Below are 22928 nucleotides of genomic sequence, written 5' to 3'. Positions count from 1 at the left end.
GATCTGATCTTTATGATTTCTTTCCTTCTGCTATCTTTGGGGTTTTTTGTTCTTCTCTCTCTAATTGCTTTAGGTGTAAGGTTAGGTTGTTTATTGAGATTCTTCTTGTTTCTTGAGGTAGGATTGTATTGCGATAAACTTCCCTCTTGGAACTGCTTTTGCTGCATCCCAAAGGTTTTGGGTCGTCATGTTTTCATTGTCATTCGTTTCAGGTATTTTTTGATTTCCTCTTTGATTTCTTCAGTGATCTCTTGGTTATTTAGTAGTGTATTGTTTAGCCTCCATATGTTTGTATTTTTTACAGATTTTTTCCTGTAATTGATATCTAGTCTCATAGCCTTGTGGTCGGAAAAGATACCTGATACAATTTCAATTTTCTTAAATTTACCAAGGCTTGACTTGTGACCCAAGATATGATCTATCCTGGAGAATGTTCCATGAGCACTTGAGAAGAAAGTGTATTCTGTTGTTTTTGGATGGAATGTACTATAAATATCAATTAAGTCCCCCTTGTTTAATGTGTCATTTAAAGCTTGTATTTCCTTATTTATTTTCATTTTGGATGATCTGTCCACTGGTGAAAGTGGGGTGTTAAAGTCCCCTACTATGATTGTAGGGGATCGATTATTGTCGATTTCCCCTTTTATGGCTGTTAGCATTTGCCTTACATATTGAGGTGTTCCTATGTTGGATGCATAAATACTTACAATTGTTATATCTTCCTCTTGGACTGATCCCTTGATCATTATGTAGTGTCCTTCTTTGTCTCTTGTAATAGTCTTGATTTTAATGTCTATTTTGTCTGGTATGAGAATTGCTACTCCAGCTTTCTTTTGATTTCCATTTGCATGGAATATCTTTTTCCATCCCCTCACTTTCAGTCTGTATGTGTCCCTAGGTCTGAAGTGGGTCTCTTGTAGACAGCATATATATGGGTCTTGTTTTTGTATCCATTCAGCCAGTCTGTGTCTTTTGGTTGGAGCATTTAATCTATTTACTTTTAAGGTAATTATCAATATGTATGTTCCTATTACCATTTTCTTAATTGTTTTGGGTTGGTTATTGTAGGTCTTTTCCTTCTCTTGTGTTTCCTGCATAGAGAAGTTCCTTTAGCATTTGTTGCAAAGCTGGTTTGGTGGTGCTGAATTCTCTTAGCTTTTGCTTGTCTGTAAAGATTTTAATTTCTCCATCGAATCTGAATGAGATCCTTGCTGGGTAGAGAATCTTGGTTGTAGGCTTTTCCCTTTCATCACTTTAAATATGTCCTGCCACTCCCTTTTGGCTTGCAGAGTTTCTGCAAAAGATCAGCCGTTAACCTTGTGGGGATTCCCTTGTATATTATTTGTTGATTTTCCCTTGCTGCTTTTAATACTTTTTCTTTGTATTTAGTTTTTGATTGATTAACATGTGTCTTGGTGTCATCTTATTTTTTAAGTCATTCCCATGCATATTTCACTACGGAAATCTCTCTTTTTTTAAAAGACTCTGATATAGTTTATCTATTGGGACATTTTTCTGATATGTAATAGACAACAAAAATCTAGGAAGGCATAGACAAAGCAAAGAAATAAAATCACTTATAATCACCAATCTTTGATATATTTTCTCCCACTGTTCTGTGCATTTATGTATTGTTATTTTTCATTGTTTTTCCTCTTTATATGAATTATTTCTTTTCATGAAATATTCCTGAAATAACTTTAATAGTGCTCATCATACACCTATATCATTGTGCACTTAATCATTCTTCTAATATTAGGTGTTTAAGTATTTAGTATTTTAAATATAGCTAAAATAAGTGTCTTTTGTTGGCATCTTTATTTCCATAAACTAGTTTCGTAGATATACCATTACTATATCATAGTTTAAAGTATGCATATTTTTAAAAGTTTTGTTACATATTGCCAGCATTCTTCGGGAAGGTTAGTTTACCAGCTTGATATATTTTTTCCTGCCGTGTTATTGAGATATAATTGACATAGAAAAGTGCGTAAGTTTAAGGTGTACAACATAATGATTTGATATATGCATATATTGTGAAATGATCACCCCCTAAGTTTAGTTAACATCCATCGCCTCATGCAGTTACATTTTTTTCCTTGTGAATTTTCAAAGTCTACTCTCTTAGCAACTTTCAAATATACAATATAGTATTGTTGACTATAGTCATCATGTTGTGCATTACATCACCACTACTTACTTATCTTTTTTTTTTTTTTTAATTTATTTATTTATTTATTTATGGCTGTGTTGGGTCTTCGTTGCTGTGCGAGGGCTTTCTCTAGTTGCGGCGAGCGGGGGCCACTCTTCATCGCGGTGCGCGGGCCTCTCACTATCGCGGCCTCTCTTGTTGCGGAGCACAGGCTCCAGACGCGCAGGCTCAGTAGTTGTGGCTCACGGGCCTAGTTGCTCCGCGGCATGTGGGATCTTCCCAGACCAGGGCTCGAACCCGTGTCCCCTGCTTTGGCAGGCGGATTCTCAACCACTGCGCCACCAGGGAAGCCCCTTACTTATCTTTTAACTGGAAGTTTGCCCTTTTTTACTACCTTCACCCAATCTCCCCACCATCTCCCTTTTAAAATTTGCAAAAGTATACATCCTTGTTGCAACAAGTATTTTTTTACCTTCGTAGTAAGAACATTTTTTATAGCTTTGTCAGTGTGAATATGACAACTGCTTTTGCACCATGAGCCGTATCAAGAATTAAAACTGTACTAGCCACTAAGTCTTCCATGTGTGCCCTACCGCAATTAAATTTACCTTCTACCCCTGCTAAGAGTAACCACTATCCTAACTTTTACAGTAGTCTTCTTACATTACTTTATACTTTTATTACTGAAGTGTATACATCTCTAGACGCTTAGCCTTGCCTTTTCAAGTATTGTATTTGATATGTCTTTTAAGTCTCTCTTCATCTATAGTCTTCCCCTTGCCCTTCCTTTCTCCTTCCCTCCCTCCTTCACTCCAATATATTTTATTGTAGAGTTTTCCACAGTCCAGATTTTGCCAATTGTATTATGGTTTGGTTCAACTTTCTTCTGTTCTCTGAATTTCCTTCACATGAATTCAGAGGTTTATTCAGATTCAGGTTCAACTCCTTTGGCAAGGCTATAGGGGATATATCAGGAGGCACATAATTTGTGGCTGATTCTTCTTTTTGGGATATCAGCAGCTGTTCATGCTCAGTACCGAGATGTATTAATTTGCTGGGGTTGCAGAATGGTGATATTCTAATTGCATGATTTCCTTTTCAGCTTAGTTGAACTCTTTCTGTAAAGAAACACTTTCTCTTATCTAAATTTTGGTTAACCAGCAGTTCAGTTCATATAAGAAAGCCAGGATAAATGCTTGATTCTTTTTCCTTATTTATAAGTTTTCCCAATAATGAATTTACTCCCTACCATCCCATGAGGGTGACTAATTTTTTTAAGTGTCATTATGAATGCATGTATTTATATGTAGTCAACAATTTCTAATTCATTGCAGATGGGTTTTTTTTTTTTTTTTTGAAAAAAATATTCCCACCTTTGGTCTGAGGGACACTTCAAGTCATCTCCTGAGTTCTTTTGACATAACCATAATAATCTTTGCTATCTGGTATGACAAGGTATACCAGACTCATCAGGAAATCTTGTATGTTTCCTGCCACAGGCTTAGAATAGCCATTTCTCTAAGAAGTTCTGGTTTCTGTTAGTAGGAAATGGTATTTCAAACCATAATCTGGGTGCTAAGGATAATTATTTGCTACTGGGTTGGTCTAATTTCTAAGTCTTTTCAGTTGATAGAGCTTGGAAACGTTTGTTTATATGTTTTTAAAGATAAAGTATTATACCTCATGAGTTCATACTGGTGCTTTCAATTTAAATTCAGTGCTAGAGTTTTTACATAACTTCTTCTAAATTACATGTGTATCTCCTTTCTTCCACACCAGAAATCCCGATTCTCAAAGACAGAGGGGATAATAACATTAGTATGCTACATAATTACTCATTTGCTTTATCCTACCATGGTCTTAGAATAACAGTATTAATAGTATCATCACCAGTACATTTACTGAAAAGTTAAATTTTTTTCCATTTGCTCCCATTTTAAAATGAATTGTATTTACGTCATCAGAGCATGTGTAGTCTTCACATAGTCTCCCTTTTGTACACATACTTTTTGCCTTTTACCTTTGACTTCTACAAGTAGCTAAATATTTTGTGCTGGCAACCCATTCTTATATGGATGTCTTTCTGGTCTTTTTCTTTTGTCTGGAGTTGTTCTCTTGTAAATATTTCAGCAAGGCTCATAAGAACTATATTCTGAGTATTTGTATGCTGATAGCAGCTTTATGTCCTTTATATTTGAGTTAGTTTTGCTGGGCATAAAATTCTTGGCTTACATTTGATTTTATTGAATGTCTTAAATATGTTGCTTTTTTTTGGCATAAAGTTTCAAAGTCTGATGATAAACTAAATTTCCTTTCCTTCTAAGTCACTCTTTTTACTTGGATTTGTGAAAGATTTTGTTTTTTCTTTTTCTTTGAAGTCCAGTTATTTTGCCAGAATATGTCTTCATGTTTTGTGTTCTGGGTCTATATTATCAAGTATGCATGTATGCTATTTTGATTGGTAATTTCCAATTTAAAAATTTCATGAATGTTTTCTTTAATCATAGTTCTTAGTATTTGTTTCATTTCCATGTATGGCTTGCTTCTTCTGGACTCCTGTTACTCCTGTGCTGGCTCTTCTTGGCCTATCTTCATCATTTGCCACTTTCTCTTGAATCCTTTTTATGCTTTCTATTTCTGTTTTGGTTTTATATTTTGCTTTTCACTGTCTATTTCTTTTAATTTAATATCCATTGTATTTGTTTGCTCTTGAGTTTCTTCTAATTTAGTCTTTATTTCTGATTTTTTTTTCTTTTATTTCTAATTTGTTCTCAAGTCTCATTTCATTTCTGAGTTTCTCTAATAACTCGGCTGTTAGACTGGACAGAACCCTTCCTGGTTTCAGCGGTACTTCTTAGATTGATCTGTTGTTCTTTCCTGTAGTTCTGGAGGAAGAAAGCTAAAACAAGGAAGCAGAACAAACACTACAAATTATAAGACTCTCTTGTGAATCTCTTGTTCTCCAGTCCATCTTATATCCATTTGTTCCTTCACACATTCGCTGATAGCATCTAGATCTTGTGACTATTGGTGGTTTTGGGGTTTGATGGAATGCTTTGTCCTCCAGTTCTGTCTTGAATGATTTTTTTGTGTTTTTGGTTTTACTATCTAGTTGCTCTATTTTAAAAAATATCAGTTATGTTGAAATATAATTCACATGCCATAAAATGCACTCTTTTAAGGTATGTATTTCAGTGTTTTTATTATATTCATAAAGTTGTGTAACTATCTGATTCCAGAGCATATTCATTCTGTGTGTTTTTGTGACAGGTTCTATGTAGTTGCTACTACTGCCATGTTTGTAGGATTTGTTGCAACAAATTTGAACGTCCCTTTACCCCTTGCCTGTCCTATCCCCACTCTCCAGAAGTAATCATTGTTAACAGGTACCTAATGAAACGCTGTTAATTTTGTACCTGTATCATTCTTAACTCCAGACTATTTCCCAGACTTTCAGTGTCAGAAAGGAAACTTGAACTTCCTTTGGTAATTTGTTGTTGGTTAAGAGGTGAGTTTTGTTGTTTTCAAAGGTGTAATCTCTTAATTTTGTATAACTACAGTGGCTGTTCCTGTATCTTCCTAATTTTTTTTCCATTAGTGCTCTAAGAAGCATGATTTTATACATAAGACAGGATGTATATTTTATACATAAGGTAGGAGAATATTTTATTCTTAAAATAGAGAAATATTCAATCCAGAAAAATTTATTTCTCCAGCCATAGCTTATTGTGAACACCAAATATTTCTCATTCTGTTCTGTACTTGTAGATTTACATCTTTGAAAATAGTGATAGTATTATACTATAGTACTCTGTGCTTTTATACTTGTTCTGTCTTTTTGTTTAATAGTAGTTGTGTGGTTATAATAGAAGCCAGTCACTATGATTGCAGAGCACTTTGCAAATATTAAGATTAAAATGAGGTGAAGAGGAAGGGAGGTGAAGAAGCATGGGCCGGGGGTAAACTAGACAGATGTCCCTGCACATGGAGCTTGCTAGTCTGGTGACTTCAGTCTTCTTTATGAAATTATGTTTGAGTAGGACTTGAAATATGGATAGGGAAATTTTACCTTCATATTTGTTATCACATATAATTTTAATAATAGCAACAAAAGGAAGTCAGGGTGAGAGTATATTCTTGTTTCATGAAGAACATGTGATAGAGCGTGGTTGTGTTAAGTTGCCTTGAGCCAGCCACATTTTCCCATGGAGTTTTCCTGTCCATCAGTAATGCATGTCATCTTTGATTCTATTGGATATTTTGTGGCATTCTTGGGGAAGTCAACATACAATGGATGTGCATTCATTTATGATTTCCTGTGATGTTTGCTTTATTTTTTCCAGGCAAAAGGTGGAGGTTATGAAAGTGAAGATGCCTATCAAAATGCAGAACTAGTTTTTCTAGATATCCACAATATCCATGTTATGAGAGAATCTTTACGAAAACTTAAGGAGATTGTGTACCCCAACATTGAGGAGACCCACTGGTTGTCTAACTTGGAATCTACTCACTGGCTAGAACATATTAAGGTGGGTATGTTATTATTTCTTTAAACTATCATAGAATTTCAAACAAGGACTTTCTCTGCCCTTTTGTCTATATCGGCTCTTTTCTTACAATTGAAATCAAGATGAAAGTACCTTTTTAAACAGCAAAAAATTGATAACTGCTTTGATAATTAGAACTACTTTTAAGTTTTGGTGCCTGAATGAATTAGTTTTCTATATTATGCATTTGGGTCAGTTGTACTTCTTTTTTTCCCTCTCTTTCCCATCCTGTCTGAATTCTGCCCATCCTTCAGATCCCAGCTCATATTTCATTTCTTCCATGAAGTCTTCCCAGACTGCATTCGTTTTCATTTTCTCTGAACTTTTCACTTTACTTTTTCTTTCCAGCTAATCAGGTGTTACCATGCACTTGATTTAATTACTTTTATGTGTCGCCCAACATATATTGCTAATTCATGGAGAGTAGGACAGGCTAAATCCTATTTCTTCTTTGTCCCCTCAGGAGCCAGGGCAGCACTATATGAAACGAATAAAGCACTCAATAAATAATTGTTGCATGGCTTGTGAAAACCATTCTGGTCAGGCACATGAGGTGAAGTAGTTAAATGAAGGATACCATTTGAATGCTAAATGATTTGGAGATGACCATGTGAACCCTAGCTTGCCTAATATGTTAATGTATATAATGTTTGAAGCACCAAATGTTATTTCAGTTAATATAGTTACAAATATTTTCAGATAGTGTCTGAATTTCAGTAAGATACCTTACCAAAATATAGATTTCTATAATATATATGACCACATATATTTATATTATGAAATAAATGGAAATGAGATTTTTCATGTTAAGAAGGAGCAGGTTGTACTCACATTAAAACCTCTAAAACTAAGACAGAATTGAAAGCTAATTGACCTAATGACAATTATAGACTATTTTGATTACTATTTCTCTTCTAGAAACATAGAAGCTTGAATGTAGCAAAGTGTATACACACTCTTCTGTTAAAGAGCATGGTCACGGGACCATCTATTACATTGTGTGATGTATAAGCAGAAAACCATAAGACTTGATTTAGAACTAACATAAATTGCAGCATTCTGTAAGTTCCAGGTCAATTTTTAGCAGGTACAACATTCTCTCCAAAAATCTGGCTATAACCGAAATAAGTTTCCTTAGAAGTTTAAGAGGTACAGTTGTGTCTGGACCACTTTCTCCTCCCCCCAGTCCTCACACCTGCAAGGCTTACACACTTACTTTCTTTAAATCTCTGCTCAAATATCACTTTCTCAAAGATGGCTTTCCCAGCCACTCATTTAAAATCGCAGTTCTTCCCGCACTCCCTAGACCTAGATGGTGCTTTTTCACTTACTGCCCTCTGACACTCTGTATATTTCTTTCTTTATTTGCACCTGGCTGGCCTCACCTAAGTAGAATGTAAACTTCATTAAGCCAGCACTTTGTTCTGTTTGCTGCTCTATTTCCAGCACCTCGAGCTGTGCCTGCTACATGGTAGGGGACTCCGTAAATGTTTATCTTTTGAATGAAGGAATGAATCAATCAATCAATGAAGATGGCCACTTTGGATAACTCTTGCTTGTCAGTCTTAACTCTCCAGCTGTTTTAATCCTTTGGGTCAGTGATGTGTAAATTTGGATATACATTTGAATTATAGGTAGAAGTTATTTAAAATAGTGAGTTAGGATTAGTGGAGAATGGGGACCAGGTGTTTGTTTTTGGTTTTTTTAATGCTCACAAATGACTCTGATGCATAGTCAAGATTGAGATGGCTTCAGAGTACCCTACTTCCAGAATATGCCTACAGTTATAATCAAAAGGAGGTCATCATGAGATTCTCTAAGCCTAGTATATCTTTTCTTTCATTCTTATCTATGTTTGTGTAATCATGCTGTTCTTTAAGTATGATTTGGCCATTGCAGAGAAGAATGCGGCTCTATTGTTCATTTTAAAAGATATCATACTTTGTGTTTCTTTTTTGGTTACGTCTAGTTCTGTCTAGTTTTAACTCAAGATCAGCTTCAGAAAAGGTAAATTATTTTGCAGAGTCTGCATATTTTCTAAAAAACCTGAAATTATTTTAGATACCAGTTAAATTGACATGGTAATATATTGGTCTGATCAGAATTTTTCATTCATACTGATAACAAAAAAAGCAGCTTACTCTGAAGTTTTATACTGTGCTTGCTGTGTGCTGTATGATGTATATAAAAACAGTAGAATAAATGCTATAGAAGCTGTAGAATATTTTAAAATATCCAACTTTATTGCTTTCATATTCTAATTTGGTTAAGTATCATTGTTTTAAATAACAGGTGAGACTAAAGTTGGTGTATTATTTTTATTTAAATGGATGATGTTGGAATATTTGAAGATTCTCAGAAATAGATCTCTTTAGAACTTAATCCTTCTTTCCTTTTACTCATATTTTTGACTTGTTTAGAACTCAAAGGCACCTTTTGTTTGGATATTTCATTGTGCGGATTAATAGGAGTCTGCATTTATGAGATTTTTTTTAGTTTTAAAAGCAAAATTTATGTATCTTCTACCATTCACAAAAATTCTTTTTAGGAAGGGATTGATTTTTTTTCTCCACATGGTATTGAGACAGTCATCTCTAAACAAAACTCTATTAGTAAATTTTGAAGAAGGAAGCATTTAATTAAAAAAAAAATTAATTAAAAATATCTGTTTGCAGCTTATTCTCGCAGGGGCTCTTAGGATTGCTGACAAAGTAGAGTCAGGAAAGACGTCTGTGGTAGTCCACTGCAGTGATGGCTGGGATCGCACAGCTCAGCTGACCTCCCTGGCCATGCTCATGTTGGATGGATACTACCGAACCATCCGAGGATTTGAAGTCCTTGTGGAAAAAGAGTGGCTAAGCTTTGGACATCGATTTCAGCTTGTGAGTAAAGAACCGTGACTCAGTGTATCACATATGCATCTCACGTAAGGCGTGTGAAAATCATGCCTTTACTCACTAGATATTCGTCTCAATCTGATCCTTTGTTCTAATGGGTAAACTTCCCACGAGAACTTTGGGCTTGTTTTGGAAGCACTAGTTTATCCTGCTGTGGCTCTGCAGTCTGGAGCCAGGGTTAGCTGTTCGTCAGGCGTCTGACCCAGTCTCTTCCATACTCTCTATCGGGAATAGGAGATACCCTCCTGTGACTTCCACCTTCAAATGACAGTTCAGAGCAGCATGGACTGTCACGGAGCTACAGGGCGCTTCTAGCTTTTCCTGTAGACTTAAACAAACGCGAGACTGGCCTATTATTCTTAATTTAACGTAGCCCTACAGAGTAGCACTACTCACACAGGATCAGGGTCTAAAACAATTTAGACTGGGACTAAAAGAAATAACGGAGAAAAAATAATTTAATTTAGAGTTGGGAATAAAATAGCTTTTCTATTACCCTTCTTAATGACCATATGTATGGAAAGTGTTGCAGTTTTACGGAAATGACAAATTTTTGTGCCCTCTATATGACTTAAAATTTATTTTGATGTTGTCATTTGTATCAAATCTAAAAGTTGGAAGGGCCTGAGTCCAGGCATTAACTCTCGTGTCCCCGTGAAATGGTTGTTTGGTTTCTTCATTAACACCTCCAGAAATAAGCAGCAAGTCCCTTCCTGAGGCTGTCCAGTCTCACTGAAGAAAGTCTACCTACTAGAAACTTTTTCTTCATAGTGAATTAAAATTTACTTCTCATTTTCTTACATTCCCCTTTGGAGATAAGAAGAACAAATATGACTACTAATCCAAATAAGATAGCCGTGCAAATATTTGAAAGTAGCTGTCTTCCTGTGTCAGTCATAATCTTCAGTTCTGGCAAAATATCCGTTTTCTTCAGTCTTTTCTCATCCTAATCCCCTCACCCTCCCCTTTGTCCTCTGGACTTTGCTCATGGCTTTCTACAAGTGTGGTACCCAAAACTGTAGTAGTTCCTAAAATAGAGGAATGGGGTTATTATGTCCCTTTTAAAGGATACTGTGCTTTTGTATTTGCTTTTTGTTACAACATACTTTAGATTCATGTAGCTTTTAATTAAATAAACATTCAAGTGGTTTTTAGCTGTGTTTCTGCTAAACACTAAATTTGGAATCAGCAAACTTGGGAACAGTTACCTTGTAGGCCTTGGTTCTCATGTACGCCCATCCATGGTATATGTTGGTTGTAATCATAGAATTTAGAGAGTGAGGAGCAGGAATATTTTCCCAGGAAAGAGGAGCAGGGTGAGCAAATGTCTGGGTGGGACTGAGTGTGGCTGGAGTAGAGTCGAGGGAGGGGCAGGTTTAGAAAATCTGGAGATGAGAGTTAAGATTGTTCAGAGGCCTTGAAGCCCCTGAGAGTGTGATTTTTGGCAGCATTTTCCTAGATTAGCTGAAAGACTTTCTGAAATACGTTTGCTCAGATGCTGTCTCTAATGTTAACCGTTAGTATCCAGTAGCTACCAGCAGTGTTTATAAAAAAACTTGCAAGAAATGGACATTTAAAGGTAGTCTGCTCTTTTGAACTTGAATTGTTAAATAAAATTGGTCATCTGGAGTATCTATTCAAATAGCTCATGTTTTTCCGTTCTCTATAAAATGTACTTACCATGAAAAGACCATTAAAAAAAAAAAGAATGAAGTTTTAGTCAGCCAGAGCTGTACATGTTCATGTAAATGTAACCAAAATCATAAATATTTCAGACTGTTTGAAGTTGCAGTGGATTCCTAAATTGTTGTCTCTGGTTACCTACTCCATTTTTTCCCCCTTAGTTGTTATCTGAAAGCAGAATTTGACAGTTAAAGGACATCTGATCAAGAGGGTATGCTCACATGGTTAATACAGGGTAATGATTCTCAAACTTTTTGATTTCTGGACCTCTTTCCTTTTTTAACAATTATTGATGACCGGAAAGATCTTTGTTTATATCTATCAGTATTTACCATATTAGAAATTAAATTTTAAAAATTTAAATATTATTTAAAGAAATAAATCTGTTTTCTTAGTCCATTTGGACGGCTATATTTCTCACAGTTTTGACGGCTGGAAGTCCAAGTTCAGAGTGCCAGCATGGCCTTCTGGTGAAGGCCCTTTTCCGGGTTGCAGACTGCCAACATTTCGCTGTGTTCTTGAATGGTGGGAGAGGGCTGGGGCCTCTGTGGGGTCTCTTTTGATAAGAGCAGTAATCCCATTCATGAGGGTTCCACCCTCATGACCTAGTTAGCTCCTAATACCATCACACTGAGCATTAGGATTTCAACATGTGAATTTTGGGGGAACACAAACATTCAAACCATAGTACTATTATATATTAACATAAATAACATTTTAAAGAAAAATAACTGTATTTTCCAAAACAAATAAAGAAGTTTAATGAGAAGAGTGGCATTATTCTACATTTTTTGCAAATTTCTTTAATGTCTGGCTTAATAGAAGATAGCTGAATTTCATTTCTCCTTCTGCATTCAATCTGTTGCAGTATGTTCTGTTGGTTGAAGAAATGAGGAAAATCTGACCACACACAGATATGTAGGTTGAAAAATAGAGAGTATTTTAATTTTTTTCAGGGGATTGTGGATATTTTTCTTGATACTGTGCCAAAACTTGACAAATGGTAGTTTCTTAGCAGTTAATTGTAATGTGGAATCCAAAACTAACTCAATGAATTTTTCGTTGTTTGTTCTATTAAATTCCTTTGGTCTGTCTTGCACTTTGAATAAATAGATCTCTTACCCATGCATGGTTTTGTAACATCAAGTGTTGGTAATTTGGAAAATACTGGCTTACTGATTTACACAGCCCTTCCAGTATTAATGCATTTCATTATATAATATCATATAGTCACATTTGTTAATACCGCTACTGATTTTATCAGAAAAGTATTATCAAACTCATTGTAGCATATAAAAATTTCCCCCAAATCTAATTTTCACTCAAATTGAATTGTGTCATTGGTAACAAATACTGTCCATTGTTTTCCTTGAAGTGACGCAGTCACTTTTGTACGTTTTCAAAAAAATGTCTGCAAGATATTCAAGTCTTAATAATCATTGTTCATATATTGTTCTTTCAAGTCAAAATGATGTTCCATGAAAAAGCCGTGTTTCCTACCATCCTACTTAAGTCTGCAGCAGAAGCATATTATGTATATTTCCCATTTTGTTAATAGGATACTTAAAAAATTTGTACTCAAATGGGGAGATGTAATAAAGTTAATAATTTTTACTGCTTCATCAAGGAAACTGGCTTAAGAGAGATTGGCTGGTTTTTTTTTTTTTCTTCTTTAACTGCAAGTGTTTGGCAGGGAAGAATATAATAACTGCTAGTATAGATTGATTTCAATGCCTTGCTTCCTGATTCCTCCTAAGGTACCAAAAGTTTTCATCCTTCAGCACTTTTACACCATTAGTGCAAATGTCAACACGTTGAAAAAGGCAAAACGTGTCTTAGTAATATTATAAAAATAGTTTTGAACTCACAGACCTGCCCTGCTGCCGGAAGTCTGTGGACCATACTTTTACAATCAATGTTTTAGGGTACAGAGTAGACGTTTATCTCAGTCATTGGGGGCAGAATTCCTCAGAGGAGAAAAAAAAAAATTGAGAACGTAGGTGAGTGCATGCTTGAGGGGAAATGTCAAGCATTTTTTAAAAGTTTTCAAAGATTGTGCTAATGTAATTCTTTTTGAAAGACAGTCTGGAGCTCAGATGCAGCAGGTCCCCTTCATGCACTGGCCAAGGTGTTAAAGGAGAAGGGTGCTTCCTGAAGCTAGTGTACAAGGAACTGTTAATATTCAGGGCAAAATAAATCTCCAGAAGAAAAATCTGGGCCCTGAGGTCTGACTGCTTCTGTGTCCCATTATCAGCCTTTTAGGATCTGAGTGTTATTTATTAAACTGAGTTGTAATTCCTGTTACAAGTGTCTCATGTTAGGAAATAACCTGGCAGTTTGCACATTGAAATGTTAATAGAGATTTCTGCTTGGTGGGATTATGGTGATTTCTATTTTCCTTGCAGTGCTCTTTTAAAAAGATTTTCTGGATTTTTAAAAATATTGAGCAAATATTACTTTTCTTGGAAAATAAAATTACTTTCATTAAAAGCTGAAAAATCCCACAAAGCTCATGTAATATTTCATTCTTTGCTTCAGAGACTTGGCCATGGAGACAAGAACCATGCAGATGCAGACAGATCACCTGTTTTTCTTCAGTTTATTGACTGTGTCTGGCAAATGACAAGACAGGTAATTTATCTGGGATATCCATTCTTACATCTGTCTTTTAAGCTGTCCAAGTCAGAGTTGGATTTGATCACTGATTATCTTACATTTCATGTAAAATGGAAATTCTTGTAAGTGTTCTAGGTACTAGAACTATTACCTATTATTACATTATGAATTAAGTTAAAGGATATTATTTGGAGGTAGCATTAAACACCTGACAATTTGATTCCATTAGTATTTCAATGCATGGCATTGATAATAACCCCTGAGAGGTTTCCTCTTTTGTTTTGGACAAGTAGTGTTAAATAATGGCTTTATATTCACCCAGAAACTCATCTGTACATTGCTAAAGGAGGTAAAGAAATGAAATAGGCTAGGTAACTCAAGCGAAATGAAATCCTGTTTTAAGCACTTTTGATGGAAAAATGTATTTAGATGGAAATTATGGCAAGGTATGTATGTAATAGATTCAGTTCTTTTTGTTTTTAGGTATGGAGAGAGAGAGAGATTATTTTTTTTATACTTAATCTGTCAACATTCTAGCAAATGATTTGAAATATTACTGTAAATAGATTTAGTCTTTTGGAAAGATACCAGAGGAGATTGAAAAACACCTGATTTATTATGGGATCACTTCACTAATGAGGCAAGGAATTGGTGTCTTAAAAATGTTTAACTCAGGAAAAATAATCTCAGAACCCAAAAGTTAGATACAGTTCATTGGTGTATCAGTTAATTTTTTTTTTCAGTTAATTATTTATCCAAGAGTTTTATTAGACCTCACACAACTGGGAGCCTGGTTGGTTTTTCATTAGACTGCCACAGGAATATAAAGTAGGGCAGTTGCTGGCTCTGCTTGGCTTTAGGATTGTGTTCTAGCTTCAATAAAATACACTTTATTTCATTAAGAGAAAAATGGTGATCCTCAAGTGAAATACATTAATTACATATCGAATATTTTTCCCCCATAAGCATTTCAATTTGGGTGGATTTGTTTTGAAACCTGCTGTCTTAAATGAAGTGTTGTAATAGATATGACTACCGTTTGTTGAGGCTGGTATTTTAACACATGTGATGCAAATGTGTATACAATTCAGTTTTGTTCTCCAAATTAGGCCCTTGGCGTGTTGGGGGGAAGGGAGGTACAACATGCTTATTAGTTTAATAATGTTTACTGCTTCTTGGAGTAGGTTTGAATTTTTCCTTTGGAACTGCCTTTGAGATAGTGTTCGATATATTAGCTATTACAAATCCTTATCAATCCTTTTTTTTTTTTTTTTTTTGGGTGTTTGACCAAAAACAATAGGACCTACTTTTGACCATTATCAATCTTTAAGTAATATTTGACAATGTTGGCAAAAATCAAATATGCCATATCAAAGGACTACAAAAGTCATCATTGATGGTTAAGTGTACTGCTTTCTGGGGAACATACCTTGAACGGAGCAATGTGTGTGAACTATTCTGGTATATTTGTTAGAAAAACAAAATCAGTCACATTTACCAACTGTTCACATAGAAGAGTACATGACAAATGCATTTCTTTCTTAGTAGTTGTGTTAACTTTTTATATGCTGTATATCTAAAAGCAATTTAACTCTAATTTTGAGCTTAAGTTAATAAATAATGTAAAACCAGTTTAATCTTGTGTTTCATCGATAGAACTTAAAACACCCCTATAGTTGTGAGTCTTTATTGTAAATGTCTGCTTATATTTTTCTGTGTGATATTTTCTTCCTGAGCATTGAATGTGTTAGATAGTCATAATGTTTATTGGCAATCATCAGTTTTATGAATAATTGAATGTGCAGAGATTTAAATAGCAAATTTGTTAAAATGGGGCCAATAATGTAATTAGCCAGATTCTACATCTCCTTCTGCCCTCATCCTCATCCCCTCAGTCCTGGGATCAGGAAGCAGTTGATAAAGGGCCCTTTAGATTTTAAACATGTAAGGAGACAAAATATTCCTCCTCTGCTCAGAATTTTAAAAACAACAGCAGCAGTTAGTACTCTATTTAAATAATGCTCTAAAATAATGCTATTTTAGTTTTGTTGTGAGGAAATGCTCACTGATTAAGCCATCTTCTTGTAACTGAGATAATAATTTTGCCACAAAGATGAAAGACTAATCATAGGCTTAGCTCCTTTGGCTTGCTATGTAATGAAATGAGTCAGGGTGCATTCATGGTTGGCTAATAAATAAGGCTGTTAAGAGTGTGTAACAGTACAGGAGATGGGGGGACTTCCCTGGTGTCGCAGTGGTTGAGTCCGCCTGCCAATGCAGGGGACACGAGTTCGATCCCTGGTCCGGGAAGATGCCACGTGCCGTGGACTAAGCCTGTGTGCCACAACTACTGAGCCTGTGCTCTACAGCCCGTGAGCTACAACTGCTGAGCCCGCGTGCCACTACTGAAGCCCATGCGCCTAGAGCCCATGCTCCGCAATAAGAGAAGCCAGTGCAATGAGAAGCCCACGCACTGCAATGAAGAGTAGCCCCAGCTCGCTGCAACTAGAGAAAGCCTGCACGCAGCAACGAAGACCCAGTGCAGCCAAAAATAAATAAGTAAAAAATTAAAAAAAAAAAAACAGTACAGGAGATGGGATTTGTTCTGTAAATGAATGAATGGGATTTGACAAAGTTTCTTACAATTGACTGGCTTTATGTTGGCATGTGCTTTATTACCTGCTTCATTTGCTTCACAGCCACAAAAATTATTATTCAAGAATGAATTGTTCGAGAAGATACATTGTTTGAGAAGATAAATTTGCCACATTACTGTGCTTATAAATTTAGGAAACTTCAAGGCAAAGTTGTTTTCATCCCTGTGCCTTTTGCATGCAGTTCATACTGTTTTCCTCCACTATGGGGTAGGGATCATTCTAGGAAAAATTTGGCACCAATATTTATTTCCCAAATCCACAATCCAAATATTCATGGAATTCCTTTTCACAGTCCTATAAATGGTACAGTCCTACATAGATAGAAGCTTTCAAATAATTCCTGAAACGTTAGATGGATAGGATGGATTATACTAAATCCCTTACCCTTCTTCCTGGGATCTGTAATTGGTCCTTGATACATGCTCCCAAAGTTGTGTTGTTTGTGTAATAGCAAGACATCCAGTCAAGCACTTGTCCTAGGTTAAAGAGACAGTGAATTTTCTTTTTTTAGAAAGAGGCTGCCAAAGTACTGGATTACAAGATATCCTGGTTTGAGTGCATGTTCCTTGAAAAGATAAGTAGGTTGGCTTTTAAATGATCTGCATGTCTGCCTTGGAATTTATTTTTGTGCATTGCTGACATTTTCTGGAGAAGTCGATATTTTGTTGTGTAATTCCTAAAAACAAAACTATGTTGTTGAAAATTTAAAGAAACATTTTACTATGTTGCTTAATGGTCTTTTTTGGCAGAGAAAGACAAGTCAGAATTTATTAGGCTCAAATTGAGGGTTAACTGATATAAACGGATGCAGAAACATCAAGATCAGACCATTCAAACTCTTACTGTACAAGAAAAGGAGATATTAGGAAAAATTATCTCAGAAAATAAATTTGAACAGAAGACCAAGCAGATAATACCATAATGGCTTAGAAATATATAGTCTTGAATATTGTTTAGCCTAATTTTAAGAAGTATTACAAAGGATCTGCCAGTATACAGGGATGAATATGCTTGAGAAAATTTCTTAATAATTTTGTGTGTTTGTGGTGTTTGATTTTGCAGTTTCCTACAGCATTTGAATTCAATGAATATTTTCTCATTACCATTTTGGACCACCTATATAGCTGTTTGTTTGGAACATTCCTCTGTAACAGTGAACAGCAGAGAGGAAAAGAGGTAAAACATGAGCCCTGACCCTTCCCCCTGTGTCCCTAATATGTGCTTTCTCTACTAGAGTGCATCCTCTGATGGATTTCAGCTGAACAGTTGTTCTTTTGGATGATTCCTTTAGCTGTATTTTATTTTATATGCTGTAGTATGCTTCTTTCCATACATCTGAACCAGATCTATTTTAAAGCACCTCTGTCACAAGGCTGAACATGCTAGCCAGCTGTCGGTTGAGTTTATGGGTAGGAAGCAGCGTCTCCTAAAGAGAACTGAAGTATGTGGAGTCTTAGGAGTGCCCATGTACCTGTTACTCCCTGCAGGATGGAAAACCATCAAAACAGGTGCAGAAAAATATAATTAGCAAAAAAAAATGTATTTGAATGAATGGACAGCTCACTTCCCCAAATATATTCTGCATATGTATGAGCCATTTTAGTTTTTTTTTTAATTGTAAAATAATACCATAAAACATTCGAATACTGAAAAGATATTAAGTAGAAAGTTAAAATTTGTTACCCCACTTCCCCAGAGTTACCTTAAGTGGTTGATATTATTTAGAAGAAACCTTGTAAGGATTACATTTCAAGTTGTCTTCCTCAAAATACATCTATCCTATGTATGAAATTCTAAATTATCTTGATTAGTGTCTCCCTCTGCTTCAATTTTCATTGTAAAAAATGTGGCTATAAAATAGTTTCTTCATGCTTTTCTATAAAGCCTAGTGGCAAAGAATGCTTGCTCTGGGGCCAGGCTGCCTGGGTTCAAATCTTGGATCTTTGACTTACTGTGTGAAGTTGGGCAAGTTAATTTAGGCTTCTGTAAAGTAGGGATAATAGTACTTATTTACTTAAGTACTTAATACTGCTTACTGTTGTGAGGATTACATAAAATAAACCATACAAAACACTATAATAACTGCCATGTAGTAAGTGCTTCCTAGACTAGAAATTCCTTGACGACTGATATTAAATTTTTTAATTCACCGTTACATCTTCAGTATGTAGCATGCAGTAAATATTTCCGTGCATAGTAGGCAACCAAGAATTTATTGAGTGTCTCATAAACAGTTGACATTTGTATATAAAGCTATGCATTTACTTACCATATGACCTGGTAATCACACTACTGGGTATTTATCCTAGAGAAATAGAAACTTTTGTTCCCACAAAATTCTGATTTTCTTCCCACAAATGTTCATACCAGTGAACATTTATTTACAGTGGCTGAAAACTGAAAACAACCTAAATGCCCTTCACCTGTGGTATTTCTATATGATGTACTACTACGCAGCAATAAAAGAAACAATTATTGGTACAGAAAAAGAGAATTTCTGCATGTTAGGTAATTAATAGATAACTTCCAAAGATACTTTCATTTTTTGAGAGCCTCAAATAGGATTCACTGTATCTTTAAAAAAAGAAATGTTTTTAAAACTGAGCTATAATTTGCATTCCATAAAATTTCACTCTTTTAAAGTGTATAACTTAGTGGGTTTTAGCATCTCTAGAGTTGTATAGACATCACCACCATTAATTTCAGAACACTGAAAAGAAACCCCATACCTATTAGTAGTTGCTCCCCATTCTTCTCTCCTCTCAGACCCTGGCAAACACTAATCTGTCTGTTGATTTGCCTCTTCTGGGCATTTCATATAAATGAAATCAGTCAGGGTGGCCTTTGTGTTTGGCTTCTTGCACTTAACATAATGTTTTCAAGGTTCAATTTGTAGTGTGTATCAGTACTTCATTCCTTTTTATGACTGAATAATCAATTGTATTGATATACTGCATTTTATCCATTTATCAGTTGATGGTCTTTTGGGTTGTTTCTACTTTTTGGCTACTATGACTGATGCTACTTTGAACATTTGTGTACTGGGTTGTGTGTGCATGTGTTTTCACTTCTCTTGGGTATATACCTAAGAGTGGAATTGCTGGTATGGTAACTCTGTTTAACTTTTTGTGGAACTGCACAGTTTTCCAATACCCTCTAATTTTAATCTAAGTGGGGCTGTCACCACAGTGTTGTGAGTTCTCTCTCCCTCTGAAACAATTTAAATGAGCACAGTATACCTCTTTACAAATTCCATCTAAAGTATAATTAGCTTATGTAATGGAGAATCTTTTTCCTTCTTATAGAATCTTCCCAAAAGGACTGTGTCATTGTGGTCTTACATAAATAGTCAGCTGGAGGACTTCACTAATCCTCTCTATGGGAGCTATTCCAATCATGTCCTTTATCCAGTAGCCAGCATGCGCCACCTAGAGCTCTGGGTGGGATACTACGTAAGGTGGAATCCACGGATGAAGCCACAGGTATATGCCCTGCAATATACAATGAGAGTTTTTATCCATGCAGTTGTATGAATTACATTCGTCCCCTTTAAAGCATCTAGAAAAATTATCTGTGCATATTCAAAGCTTTCACTTTTTCCTGTTAACAGTTTTAATTGTATAGTAGAAAAAGCACTACATAGGGATAATCAGTACACTTGATTCTTATCATGACTCGCTTGTTTGGCCTTGGACAAGTCACTTCTGTTTTGTCTTTTTTCCCCTCTTCTATAAAATGAGGGTGCTGGACTAGAGGTCTTGTCTTAATAGGCTGGAGAAAATAGCTTTAGGAAAGTTAAAAGCCTAACAAAATTCTGGTTGATTTTTTTAAATGTTATGGAATATTTACTGCTTAGAACTGTTTAAAAGACTAAAAAGTCTGCAACTAAATGACAGGAAATCTTTGAGTATTGGCTTTTGGATTACACCGTTACTTAATTATTTGTTGTATTTGGCTAAGTACCAGTTGCAGGGTACTCTGTGGAAACACTTGGGGGCACTAGGGAAGCCAGTGAAAAGAGCAGTGGTGTCAGAGGAGTCCCTGAAGTTAATTTTCACTGATGTTCTGGAAAGGTGGGTGTTGTCCCCATAGCTGAAAACACACACATTGCAGCATTTAGGGAAGGAGCTCTACACTGGAATGACTTGACTTTGGGTTTGTTTAGGATTGCCCAGTTAAATAATTTTAGGGTGTGCTGCTCTTGTAGGAGCCCATTCACAACAGATATAAAGAACTTCTTGCTAAACGAGCAGAGCTTCAGAAGAAAGTAGAGGAACTACAGAGAGAAATTTCCAACCGATCAACCTCATCCTCGGAGAGAGCCGGTTCTCCTGCACAGTGTGTCACTCCTGTGCAGACTGTTGTGTGAGAGGACTACTGGATGGGGCCATCGGTCATCGCCATGAACTCTGATTACAACGGCAGCTTCATGAGGAGAAAGTTTCTGAATACAGAACCCATCTGTGAGAGAACTTAAGTCACTTTATTTATTTTAAATCTCTCTAGGATGAGTTTAGAACTGTAGCAGTGCAGGTGGTTTAAGTGAAATAACCCCACATGTAATTACATGATTATGACACTAATCTTATAAGTCACCCAAAGAATATTACAATGCTTCAGTCCTGGATCTACAGTGGGAACAAGTTTCTGATTTTAAAAGGAAAATGCTGTCTCAGAAATTTTGGTGTATGGTAAAATCAAAACACAAACTACTTCAGAAATACACTTCTTGATGGAAGAGCACTCATTGCACAGAAGGAGGAGCACCAGTTTTCAAACCAAACCAGTACTGACATTTCATGGCATTATACATACTGGGCCTCAGTGTCAATAATCAAGATCATTTGATGCTCCTTTCCCCATCATGGGTTTTTCCTTTTTGTAGTAAGTGATTTACTTTCACCATTCAAAACTCGTGTTCTTCATGTAATAAGGCAAAGTCTTGAGGATATTATGGTGTAGTAATAGTTGAAAATTATTGCTGTCATTATTTATGTACTTAATTTAAGATGTATTAGATAGCTGTTCCAAAATGATGCCTTACAGATGTGCTTGGGAGGAGGATGGAGAGGAGAAAGTGGTAGCCGTCCAGGATTTCAAAGAATTCCACATCCTTCAGATTAGTTTCCATTTGCACAATTACTTGAAACATATTTAAAAAACTCATTATCTGCCCTACTTTATTTTAGTTAACATTTTTTTTTGAACACAGAGAAGTTAACTGGCAAATTTTGAGGCAGTATTTAAAAGTTTAGTAGGATTGACTTTTTTCTGAAGTCTGTATAAATAGCATATGGTGAGAAGTACTGTGCTCAAATTTTACATGAAATATTTTACTATTACTTTCCTTTGCAAATTCTGTGATTCCACTGAATGATTAAGTCTACCAAAGAATTTATTGCATGTAAAAATGTATTACAGTCTCAATGCCAGTAAAGGAAATCCTGCTTCACTTTTTGGCTGCTACAGTAAGAATTCAGCGCTGGTATAAACACTTGACTCCCTGGTGTCTATTTTACTCTGTATAAGAGCCATATGTTATGTACTGTAACACAAAGGAGCTTCTTGTCCCTTGGGTCTTTAATTAAAAGAAAATTTCAACTGACTTTTAAACTTTGTCCTTGTTCTAAGTTGTTTGCCTTAAGTTTCTTTTGCAGAAATGTTATTTGGACTTTTTTGAGGAAAGGGGTGTTTCATAGCAGCTGCTCTAAGAGAAATGTTCAGTTTGATCAGATAAATCAAATACTAAAAATCAGTGTTTTTTCACTTAACTCACTAGTCTGAACCTTTTGCCCTGCTCTTCGTTTTGCAATGAGTAAGTATAATTTCCGTTATTAGTACATCCAATATTAGCAAAATTGGTACCAAAATGATTCGATCATTGAAATTTGTTACAAGAAAATTTATAACAGTATTTAAGTGACCAGTCTGTTAGTATTAAAGCTAAGTTTTCTATTCCAAATATTTTATAAATCCATTCTCTCTGTGCATTCTACCATTTCCCTCCCTTAAGCCTTTATCATCTTGGTCTGATGCCACATAAAAGAATGTAGATGATTTAACAGGTTCAAGAATTTAAAACTTCTAGTCTTAATACCCTCATATTCACTTTAAATTCCATTCAAAGCAATCTAATTCCATTCAGAATCTAAATTCCATTCAGAGCAATCTAAGTGCAAATCTGTCACTTCTCCTTTCAAAACTTTCCAGGGGTTTCCTTTTACCTTTTGCAGGAGTCTCCAAAGTGGAGTGCCTTTAAGATGATCCTTTAGTGAACACGTGGTGGCACCAGTGCTTCCTTTCCTCTCCCTTTGACTTCTAACTAATCAGAAATCCATAACTGGACACAAGTGCCTCTGCACAGCATACCAGGACA

General features: G+C 35.6%; 1 protein-coding gene across 10 annotated transcripts in view; it reads left to right on the top strand.

The window, feature by feature from the left end:
* Window positions 1–21705, top strand: part of MTMR2 (myotubularin related protein 2) — a 108809-nt gene extending 87104 nt beyond the window's left edge. For all 10 annotated transcript variants that reach the window (XM_057552541.1, XM_007191194.2, XM_057552545.1 and 7 more), the window contains 6 exons: window positions 6496–6681; window positions 9375–9581; window positions 13818–13910; window positions 17615–17728; window positions 19858–20034; window positions 20760–21705. In XM_057552541.1, the coding sequence (XP_057408524.1) occupies window positions 6496–6681; window positions 9375–9581; window positions 13818–13910; window positions 17615–17728; window positions 19858–20034; window positions 20760–20921 (939 nt within the window). In that variant the 3' untranslated portion in view covers window positions 20922–21705. The remainder of the gene's footprint in view (window positions 1–6495; window positions 6682–9374; window positions 9582–13817; window positions 13911–17614; window positions 17729–19857; window positions 20035–20759) is intronic.
* Window positions 21706–22928: the final 1223 nt, after the last annotated feature.

Source organism: Balaenoptera acutorostrata, chromosome 9 (genome assembly GCF_949987535.1).
Source record: "Balaenoptera acutorostrata chromosome 9, mBalAcu1.1, whole genome shotgun sequence".
Lineage (NCBI taxonomy): Eukaryota > Metazoa > Chordata > Mammalia > Artiodactyla > Balaenopteridae > Balaenoptera > Balaenoptera acutorostrata.
This window is presented reverse-complemented; position numbering and strand designations above follow the sequence as displayed.